Below are 12,494 nucleotides of genomic sequence, written 5' to 3'. Positions count from 1 at the left end.
AGAATCTCTTCCCTTAGCCAAAAAAGTTACAAAATCCCCCACGTGCTAATATAAGTAAGTATTGCAAGTACCATCACAATAATGGACACACCACTATATGGTGTTAAAGATAGGCCCCTTCGCGGATGACTTATGCATGAATCCCTCGACCAATATGAATGAGTTAAGGTAGTGCGCCGCCAAGTTCATAAACATTGAAGAGATGAAGGAATACAAAAGCAAGATTAGCACTGAATCTACGTCGGCAAATAAAAAAAGGAGCTAAACGCGACCTAGCTCAGGGAATCCAGACCACCCTAATTTTCGAGTTATGCTCTCTTGGATGCACCTCGTTTGCTTGTTTTTAAGGAAGCCTTATATGTGGATCTCATCCCTCCGCCTATATTGTTACAAAATCCCCTAAAACATTGATTTGAGCAAGTATTACAAGTATTATCGCGATAATGGACATACCATTAATGAATGCTTGACCCTTGGAGATAAAATAAAGGAATTGATTCGTGTTGGCCACCTCAAACATCTTTTGAGGTGTGATGACGAGGGAAGCTCATACTTTAGATATCGAAGATATGATAACCAAATAGGCCCCAAATAGACAAAGATAAAGAGGACAAGAAAGAGAAAGCAACGCCACACAAGGAACAATGCTTAGATACTAGGCCACATCTAAAGGGCACGATCAACATTATATCCGACAGGTTCGCTGGAGGCGGGTTAGCTAGGAAGCGACATCTAATGGTTGTTCAATAAGTCAATTTTGTTTCCCCCACGTGCAGACGAAAGAGGATGCCTTCTATCACTTTTACGAAGGCCGACTTCCAAGGAATGGACCTAGAGCAAGATAACCACATGGTTATCACTATAACGTCCTAGCCAGAAATTACTAATTAAAAATAAAACAAAATAAATTTAACAAAACAACCTCATTTATTTTCAACAATTTCCCAAAACGCGAGAAAATTAAAACTTCAAACGTTGCTTCAATAGTAATTGAAATTGTAGTGTTTAGTTATTACAAAACCAAACCATCCAAACAAATTGTTACAAAAGAAAATCCATAATAAAATTTAGTAAATTGTCCCATAGTGATCCTCACTCCGTCTCTATGCATCTGCATGCTCACCTATATCAACATCTGCTCCCATGTAACAAGTTACATTATCATCGCCACACACACACATATAGGGTGAGCTCATTTAAATAAACCAAACAAATATCATAATAAATACATCATCTCAATATTATAACCCGGGTTAGTATTTTTCCCTTTTTCCTTAGTTCCTCACTTCCAACACTTGCATTAGACGTCTATCATTTCTATACCCTTTAGGTGAGATCAATGATCAATCTTTGCTGCACGAGTGTCTACTCGCCCCTCCGACTACAGTCCACCACCTGATAGTCTACCACCTGATAGTCCACACGTGGGAATAACTTTGCCACTACATCTCATCGCGACACCAAGTGGAGTTCCCCAAAACGAACCTAAGTTAGTAGTTGTTCCCAAACTACCAAAAACTCTATCAGATGCACTAAAAAGGGCAATCATCTGAAACCTCGTTGTACGAACCATAACTCGCACACTCCACTGGACTTCCTAAACCACTAGGCTACAACCTAGAGTGGCCACGTGTTCCCCAATACAAGTTGCACTCGTAATTGGGCCCCTAGCCAAAGCATCGCATCATGAACATCACCAAAAGCTGTGTAGAAATCCTCCTAATGCACCAACATTGCACCAACATACCACAAAATGTCCATATTGTACATACGCTTTAGGCAACACAACAGTCATAAATTCATATAAATTCATATAAATTCATTTCATATAAATTCATCTCCCTCTCATTACCAATTTAACATACATTTTGAACTATAACTTATCACATACAGCAAAACATTTAAAAACATCCACTACATTATATCACTCTTCCCACTTTCGCTTTCTTTTCCCTGGTGCCTAACATGCCACATTCATCTAAATGTTCCTTTTTATTCATATATGTAATGATTTACTAATTAAATATCCAATGACACGAAACCCATACCAAATCAACAAAGCAGGTTGTACTGACAAGCCGCCTGGCGGCAGTTCCTGCGCCGCCAGGCGGTGCATGCATATATGGCTTCTGCCCAGATTTTTCCTGCACTGAAATGCACCTAAACATCCCAATTAGAGTACCCACCTTCATACTAACGTGTTTTTATATGCACACACCATATAGAGTTCATACATCATTGATATTATCATCAATTCTGTAAAACTAGTGCACCAATCATTGAAAAAGTTCATGATTATTATCCCCAATCCCAACATAAACCCTAATCCCCAATTTCATTCGCGAGTTTATGCAATTTCCATCAATTTTGTAACTGCAAACCATAATTTATCATGCAAATCATATATGTGCAATAAAAATCCAACCCAAGTACCACAAATTCTCAAAACGCAAGCAAAATGGAAACAACTGGTCAAAGCAGTTTGCGGAACGCGCACTGCCGCCTGGCGGTTCATAAAAAAAATACCCAGAAATGGGTTCTGCGACATGCGTCGCCTGGCAGTTCACTCGACGCCACCAGGCGGTTTTTGGGAAATTCCAGAAATACGAAGAAAACCCAAGCGAAAACAACAGGCAAAGCATCATGATCAACAGTCATATCCTAAAATCATCGAATCAGTATAAAAATACAGAGTGGAACTCCCCTAACCTGAATTTTCTCGTGCAGTTGCTCTTGCAAGGTCCTTCTATGAATTCCAATTTGATCCCAAGCCCTTGCCTCCACCCAATCAATTTCACCCACTATTTTTAGGGTCTTTTTTATGCTCAGAAAGTCTCTCTTACCCAGTCTACACGAAAACCTCCTTCTCACACTCTCTTTCCACTCACTTGGCCAATTACTCAAACCCTTAATGAGGGTTATGGTTCAAAAACGAAATTAACATTAAAATTGGTTTAAATTAACTTTCAAGGCTCATTAGGAGTTGTTTTTATAGCCCACCTTGGCTGCCTCCTAGGTTTTCTAGGCCTCTTCACATTCCTACCAAAAATATAGTTTTAACAAAAAGAAAGTTATTTTGTTCAAGCCAAGGTTTGGACCCATCACCACACAATTGCAATTCAAGTGCACAACCAACTCAACCATGCCATATTTCATGCCAATATTTATGCATCTAAAACTATCTACTTACTCATCACGCTCCAAACACATCATCAGAAAATAATAAAATTAAATAACACATAATTGGCATCCATAGGACTCGAACCTAAGTCTTCTCAACACAACCAAGTACTCCCAACCATTTGAGCTAGTACTTTTCCACATCATGAAGGTTAACATTAATTGCCATAAAGACTTCCACTACTCTCATTTAGTTAAATTCTTATTTATTTAATTATTTAAAAATAGTGGGTCTTACAATCACGATGAAAATTGAGAACTTTGTCGTGAAGAAAGTTCTTGTTGACCAACGAAGTTCAATAGACATCCTCTACTAGAAAACATATAAGAAGCTACAATTACTAGAAGAAGCAATGGTGTCGTATGACAAACCAATATATCAACTCTCGGGGGAAAGGGTGTTTACCAAAGGGTACATAAACTTGCACACCACCTTCGACGAAAGCCATTTGGTTAAATTTGTACCTATCTAGTATCTGGTCATTGAAGCACACACATCTTACAAATCTTGCTAGGAAGACCCTCCCTTAACTCATTAGGGGTTGTGATGTCCACCCTACATCTTGCAATGAAGTTTCCGTCAGCATTCAGAGATATCATCACATCTCAAGGTGATTAAAAGCTGGCTAGATAAAGTTACATAGCTAGTTTGCGACTTCCAACACCATTGCTCTTTACTAATAATTTCGAACTTGTTCATAACAGCAATATCACCATGGTTGGTGAAGACTTGGATCCTACAGTGGGAAATTATGCTAAGTTAGAACCTGTAAGGGAAACCAAGATGTTTCCCTTACAAGAAGGCTGATATTTAAAAATAGGATCTGCAATGGACAAGGATGGAGAAGCAATCGTAGGCTTAGCCCTCAAGAAAAAGACTGACTCATTTGCTTGGATGACAACACTAGTGCAGTTTCATGTTTAGATAGCATCCTATATGCCTCGATTCTCGTGTAAATGAGGTATATAAAGACATGGTGGCATTTTTGTGATTTAAATAAACTTTTATGCCTCGATTCACCAGACAATTGAGGCCTATGAATGTTTATGCCTTGGTTATATTCCCAACCAAGGTAGTAACACTGCCAAAAAATGTCAACTTTCCCGCTATTTTAAAATTTTAAAATAGTGAGAGTTTGATGCCTCGGGTCATGCTAAACCGAGGCATAAAAGTGTTTACTACAACGGGCTATTTCACTCGAGGCCTATAAGTGGTAGAATTTTTCCACGTGCCTCTATGTTTTTTTTGTGTGAGAATATGCCTCGGTTATGCTTTGGACCAAGGCCTATTCTTGTTTATGTCTCAGTTTCGAATCAACCAAGGCAGTAAAGCTGGTTAAGTTTAAAAATCCCAAATCGCAACTATGTTCCAGCGTCTTCCACATTCGAAAAAAACAAAGAGCATTGGTTCAATGGATTGACCTTTGAAAGAGAGTGCGCCACCACTGCTTTTGCCCTTCCACCGCATTGGTTGGCCATCAAATTGGTCGTTCTTGTTGCTCCTCCGTTGTCGGCGTGAATCTGGCCCCTTTTAAATTGGCCATCAAAGGGGGAAATTTAAATTTTAAAACAAAGAAAAAGTGCAGAATTTTATTGATTTGGAACTAAACTATGTAAATGCATTAATTAAAATATGACATGACATGCATGAATGCAATGCATGATATGCAAGGAACCTCGAATGTGAGATGGAATCTAAAGGGAATGAAGAAGTGAAAATAGATGAAATATGAATGCATTTGCTATGCAAGTCCATTATCATGCACATGTGAGGAATGATTATATACTTTAAACAAAGCTAAGTTTCATGTGAAATGAAATTGGAACAAAACAACATGCATGCAAACTAAATGGCATCAATGGATCTAATTGAAAGGTGCAAATATAATACAAAATGCAAAATAAAAAATGAGCTTTGATGGAAAAATCAGAGCCACAAACAATAGTGGAATATTGACCAGAGAGCATCAGATTCAATTGAGGCATATCGATGAAATGTGGATGCTCAAATAGTTTATATGAACCTGAACTTAGATAAAGGGGTGCATAAAAAAATAGATTGTAGCACAAGACTAAACTACAACAACAATAGAATTTCTCTACAAAAGCAATATGCATTAATGGAAATTTGTGACAGCATCAAATTTGCACTTAGCAGTAATAGGACAATTCAAATTAAGGCAAAGAATAACCCTGTGACAACATTGAAATAGCACATAATAGCAACAAAATTCTGGACTGCAATAGCAGAATCAATGTTAGACAGTGGCAGAAAAGGATCAAACAACAACAATACAATGCAACTCAGATTCATATCCAATTACGTGTGCACAATGCAAATAAAATTGGCTTAAATATGCAACAAAGATGTAATGTAGATGCACAACCTAAATATTCATGGAAGAAAAGGATTCAACTAAAACACTACTAGAAAGCTTGAATCAAAAACTAGTTACTACAAAAAGAAAAATTGAGACAATAGAAAGAAAATTGGTACTTAAAATTAAATCAGCAAAGATTTTGAACCATAGATTTTGCCACAGTCTCATTCCATCATGCTCACAGCGTCTGGCTTTTCTCTCTCGAATCATATCAGATTTACGCATTTGATCACACTTTCACACATCAACCACACCCTTGTACGTCACATCCTGCAACATCAAGTTTTTTTCTCGAAGAAATTCTCTCGTGCCACTTTTGATTAGCATTAAACAAATCTGCCACTTTATTAGTGAAACACACAAAATTAAATGCAACAAAATACTATTAAAACCAACATATTTACCACATTTGATTTAAAACTAAATTTTCCTAAGCAAGTAATAAAAACTAGTTAATTAAAGACAAACCATTATTTATTTAAACTAAAACTAAACTTTTAAAATGGAAAAATAATGAAAACTAGAGTGCTAACAACATTGTAGAAAAAAAGGAAACTCGGAGAGGAAATACGACATGCTATTAAAGAAGCACACTATACAACTTGGTTAGCCAATGTTGTACTAGTAAAGAAGGCAAGCAGAAAGTGGCGGATGTGCGTAAACTACACAGACTTGAACAAGATGCATCCTAAGGACGCCTACCCTTTACCCATTATTGACCGACCAGTTGATGGGGCTGCTAACAATAGTGTTTTGAGTTGTTTAGATGCCTATTCCAGTTATAATCAGATTCCAATTGTAGAGGTGGATAGGGTCAAAACTGCCTTCATCACAAAAGAAGCTAATTATTATTATGAGGTCATGCCCTTCATCCTACAAAAAGCTAGAGTTACCTACTAGAGGCTCATGGATGGAGTATTTTAGCATCTAATCGGCTAAAGCATAAAAGTATACATTGATGCTATGGTGGTGAAATTCAACACCCCTCTCCAGCACTCCCAAGACCTATCCAATGTGTTCACAACTCTACGAGCTACGTCTCAAGTCTCCAACATGAGACCATCATCGACATAAGAAGACCCAAGAATGTAAAAGAAATACAACGACTCATTAGACGGTTGACGACTATATGAAATTCCTACCATGACTGGCCAACAAAACACGACCAATGAACAAGCTACTAAAGAAATCAATCGTTTTTACCTATGATGACGAATGTTAAAATAGGTTTGACCAGTTCAATCAAATCCTCATGTCATCACCCATACTATGAAAGTTGGATACAACTCAACTAATACTTGTCTACATTGCTACAACTGATAATGCCATCAACACAACTCTCGTCTAAGAAGTAAGTGGTGACCAACGACCTATATTTTTGTAAACAGAACCTTACAAGACGTAGAAACTCGGTACCAGATGGTGAAGTTACCTTAGCTAAAATCGATATCCATCTACAGGTAAGTGGGCCTTAAAAACTAGGCCCATAGAGGTAAGTGAGCCCCTATTCCAGGCCCATATCTTGGTAAGTTATACGTAATGTGTCAGGTAATGATCCTTAAAATTATTATAAATACAAGTGGATTGAGGTAATGAGGTACGTTTTTCTCATTAATCATAGAATCTTGAATTTGACTATCTGCTAAAGCACCTTGTTAACTTAGGTTTCTTAGTACCTCTTGTAGGTATTACCCCTATCCGTTTAAAGAAGGACAGGAACTTGAAGGAGGACAAGTACACCCCAAAGAAGGACCTATTAAGTGTGTAACATCCCATCTAGGATGCCACTAATAAAAATTATTTTCAAATAGAACATCCAATAAGATTTTTTGAAAAATATCAAAAAAACTAGAGGTTGACATGTGGCGCGCCGTTAACGACGTTAATGATTTTTTTTCTAAAAGGGACGTAATTGAGACACTTTTCAAAAAGTTGAGATGCAATAACACTTGTTTAAGGACGGGTACTAAATTGACACTCCCCTACTAAAGTGAGTACCATTCGAGTAATTAAACCCTACAATATATTTCATTGTTATACTTTTATTGAATTGATATAGGCTATTTAAAATATACGTGTACATAATAATCTTCCTAATAATTAGTCGTGCATAATGCACCAAATAATTTTTCGTATATATCGGAACGATACCACTCACGTTATTAACCGAATCTTTTAACAAAAACCTCTACAACTACCACTAAAATAAACTACTCTATTATACTACAAATATAAAAATCACCCTATTATTTAATTTAAGATTATCTACCAATTCTTGATTATGTTGACTCCGTTTATCTTTGGTAATGCACATGATTATTACTTATATGCTTACTTGGAAAAGAGGTCATTATTTATTTCATTTAGGAAGGAGTTGTATGAACTTATGTGAATGAAAGAAATGCCATATAGGAAACTTGCACTACTAATGTTATCGTCATTGAAGACTACACCAAAATTAAACCTTTATGCACATTGTGAAAATTGTTTCTAGTGTTGTAATTTGGGGTCAACAAGTTCATCTAGGATTAATATACTGATATACCCTGCTGCTGTATTTACTGTTCGTTCAGCATTTCATCAAATCTAAAAATTATAAGCTCAATGTTATCTATCTACGCACGCGATCTATAAAGCTGCTCCAAGCGTACAGGGATGGTGGAGTCAAATTGAGTGCTCTGTGGATTCTCTGCGTAGGCAACATAGTAAGCAGAGACACATGCTTGTGGCCATGACATTGCTAACCGACACTGCAGAAGAGAGGCCATGGCAAAGATAAGATGCAAGATTATGATCATATTCATCAATATTTTAAGAAATCTGGTTAACGAACATTTAGTAAATGATTTCAATTACTTGAAAAAGCAAGTCTTAAATGGTTAGCATCAATCTGAACGTGTAAAAGTGATTGAGAAAGAAGAGAGTATTACACTTGTCAAAAACAGAAAGTTCTTGGATCTTACCATGAGGTAACCAATCAAGAAAGCATAAATGGATATTTCTGTAGCATAATTCTTGTGTATTACTATGCTCCAAGTTCCACTCACTAGACTACAAATTGCTCCCCCGCCACTCCACTGAGGAAACAAAAGGAGCCAGTGAGATCCAAGTTTATCAGTTCTTCCAAACCAACCCTATTGAAAATGTCCCAAGTGTCAGAAGATGCCTGCACAAACCCCTTGTTATAGACTCCAACATGCACCAGACCCCATCTATTCCCACAGGTCACAAGAAGAGACGCAATCCCCATATAGCAACTAACACAGGAAAACATGAATTCACCAGTGTCTCCTCCAATCAGACTTGTTGACCTTGCAAAACCCCTAAAGAGTGTAATAAAGGGCACAAGGATGGAGCCAATGGAAACACTTCCAGTGAGGTACTTGACAGTGTCATTCAATGCCACTTTCGTGTCCATGATTACTCCACCAGCTAAGTGCATATACTTGACCCTAGAAATGGTGACTTGTAACACGTTCTTGAGAAACTGCAAGGTCCATCCCAGGCTCAGCAGAATCACCAAGATGAAAAAGACAGATAGTTTGGTTCTTTCAATTGCTCTAGCTCCACCAATTCCACACACCATAAAACTGCAATAAAGAATACCAATGAGGATTGATGAAAATGCCAGCCTCATGCTTTGGGTAGGAGGATCAGCTATTGAAACTGACAAGATTCTGCTGGCGTATTCAAATCTATGACGAACCCAAATACCATAAAGAGACTGAATTAATGCAGAAACCAAAGAAACTACGCCAGCTGCAAGACTTGGCGCATATCCAATGTACACAAACAGAATCCCCATTGCACATGTAAGAAGGGGACTCAGCCAAAATGCTTCTCTAATAGCCTTTGCAGGATTCCTAGCAGTGATCCATTGCCATGTGAAACCAACAGCTCCACCACATAATGTTGATATAAAGAGTGGAGGGTACCACTCCTTTGGGTGGAAATAGTTGCTGTGAGAGGCATAGACTAGTCCATAGATGGTGAGAGAAGTAACCAAGATTGCAATTAGGAACAAGTGAAAGTAAAAAAGAATCTTGAAGATCTTCCTTGCCGGCGTTGTGTCTGTAAACTGTTGAAAAAAATACAAAGTTGATAATCATTCAAGAAAACACAAGAAATGTTTCTGGGAAGAAAATAACCTTGATGGAGGAGAAAAATTTGCCAAAAGGGTGGCTTGCAGAGAGAACAAAAGATCGAAACAGAGGAAATCTAGAAACAGACTTGAATATGGGAAAGAGAAAAACTAAACCTTGATGGTGTTTGTGGATGAAAGCCAGTCCTGATGAGCTTGAATTTTCTCTTCATCTGTGACAGTGATCACGTCAAGGTTCAAAATTGTCATGGTGTTTCTGTGTTTTTATTAAATGCACTTCGCAGTTCATGCAGGTTTTATTGGTACGTATTTTCCTTCAGTTTCTTGGTCCCAATCATGAAAATTTCTTCAGAAACGTAACAGATGCAACTCTCAACAAAAAACTATTGCAATACTCTTGCTTCAATCGATATCACACTACAAGAAACAACTAACCAGATAGTTTATTTATTAGTGTTTCTTTGGAACAAGAGTTACTTTTTCAATCATTACCTTTCATTTTGATCTTTTTTAGTTTGAATTGTTTTTTTTTTTTTTTTTACTTTCTCTCGCATTCTATTTGTTTCATTTCTAATTGATAACTTCAGTTTCTTTTTATCTTATATTTTAATCTCTTAAACACGGTATTATGAAATTTCAATAAAACAACCCAATAAATAAATATATTGAGTTTAAAATTAATATGCGTTAGCAAATAAATAAAACAATTAAAATTATTAAATATGAGCTTAATCAAATAAAATAATGTAATAAAAATGCGAGCAACAAAAAGCCTGTTTATGTATGTATTCTCGTTAGTATTATAATGGATATTATTTTATAAATTTCTCAATTATGTTTTCCAAAAGTAAAATGTATTTTTTTTCTAATCTTTTGCTTTTATTTTGTACGTTTTTATTTATAAAGGATTAATTGTATTTTTTTTTAGAAAGGTTGACAGAGAGTTTCGTTAATCTATTTGTTCGCATCGTCAAGCATTTTCGGCAGGAAAGTTGAATCTTGAAAAGTGAGATAAAGCACAAACTCTTTCAGCTAGTTCTTATCCACTGATTGACTGGTTTTAGAGACATGGTTGTTTCGTAGATATTAAATTTTCGCATACAAAATAACACTTTTGTTTCTATTTATTAAGGAAAACAATAAATTGATAAAAAAATTGAGAAATATTTTGTAAATAAATGGATAGTAAATTTCTTACAACTTATTTTTCATAATAAAATTTGGAAGTACTTCTTGAAAATATATTTTTAAAACAACTACCTATGTTAGTAAGAGTTTGTAAAATACAGAGGATATCTTAACTAAGTTTATGGGTATCTTACGTTGTTAATAATTGAATCACATATAAATGAATTATCATATTACTGAATCACATTTCTCTTAAACTATCGTTAAATATTATCTCAAAATATTTCAATAACCATTTAATATGTATCGAATCCAATGATATTGGACCTATTTACATATTCATATATTAGAGCCTATGGTATTGAACTGAGTTTATAAATGATAATGGGTCGAATTTAGATTGGATAAGTATAATTATATTTATTCACAGGGTAAACATAAATACTGATTTGTATAATAAAACAAAAAGTGTATATTTTAAATCATTATTTTTTATTTTGGTTAATTTTGTTTAAAATCTATTAATAATTGAGATAACTTAACACGAGTTTGATGATCTTTACATTGAGAACGCTATTAAGAATTTTAAGATTTACATTGATAAAACAAAGAAACAAAAGGATAGAAGGCCTTTAAAAATTAATTGTATAAGAATAATCGTTAGTTTTCTTTTTTAGAAAACAAAAACATGGAAAAACTGTTAAAGATAAAATTTATAGTGATTAATTATTAATAAAAATTAACGTAATTAACTTTTTACTATAAAATTGAAGTTTTTTATATACTGTACTAAAATAAAAATATGTATATTATTCTTATTTTTACATCAAAATATGTGTACTGAATAAATTTATTCTTATCTAAAGATTTTATGCAAAAATTAACTTAAGTTCATAAAACTGTGAATATGTTGTTTCTGAATTATTTTCAAAGTTAAATAACTATTTATAATTGCAATTTGTATCGTATCTTTTCATAAATTATAATGGGATCAGTAGACTCTATACATTGCTATTTAGTTAAAGGGTAAGTTTCTCAGATTATCCTAGTTATTTTTTAACTCATTTTTGCGGGGAAAATATGAAAGCCAATTATCACCATTTTCCTGAAGTTAGCTTTAATTATTAAAAATATGAAAATGTTTAAATAATTCCTTTACTTTACAGTACTTTTGAAGAAAAGAAAACTTAAATTAATCGAGCCTCTACAATACAAAAATTGTGCTAGAAAATTATTCTTATGTGGTTGTTCTTACTTGTGCCCTTTTTATGTTTAGATATACTTGAAAACGCTAGATCCTATACGAAATAGGATACGTTACGTGCAAGTCATTTACTTTTTTTTTTTTTTCTAACTTGATCTAATGAGCTTTATTCTGCTTATCATATTTAATATTGAATTATGAACCTCCTTTTGATCGTTCCCAAGTTCCACTTGAATTTCATCTAGATCTTTTCATTGATTTACTTGACTGAATTGTTTCAATATATACATAATTTTAATACATTCAATCATTCCACATCCTTTAAAAAAATAAAGATAAAGAATAATTTAAACATATTTTTCTCTTTCAAATTTTTAAAACTGTCTTTTGAAAATAAAATTGTAATAAAACTCCATATTCTAAAAAAAATAACATTCTCATTGTATAAAGAAATAAAAAAGTAATTACGAAATGAACTAAAAATTGAAATATATATTAT

At 34.7% G+C, this 12,494-nt stretch overlaps 1 protein-coding gene across 1 annotated transcript; it reads right to left on the bottom strand.

Moving 5' to 3' along the window:
* Positions 1–7,936: 7,936 nt before the first annotated feature.
* LOC114181775 (protein PNS1-like) lies at positions 7,937–10,069 on the bottom strand. The gene is given in 4 exon segments (XM_028068324.1): positions 7,937–8,311; positions 8,525–8,628; positions 8,631–9,639; positions 9,820–10,069. Coding segments are annotated over 4 exon segments (1,341 nt in total). The 5' UTR covers positions 9,913–10,069; the 3' UTR covers positions 7,937–8,176.
* Between the last annotated feature and the right edge of the window lie 2,425 nt (positions 10,070–12,494).

Source organism: Vigna unguiculata, chromosome 4 (genome assembly GCF_004118075.2).
Source record: "Vigna unguiculata cultivar IT97K-499-35 chromosome 4, ASM411807v1, whole genome shotgun sequence".
Classification (NCBI taxonomy): Eukaryota; Viridiplantae; Streptophyta; class Magnoliopsida; order Fabales; family Fabaceae; genus Vigna; species Vigna unguiculata.
Note: the sequence above shows the minus strand (reverse complement) of the source record. Positions and strands in the feature narration are given on the sequence as shown.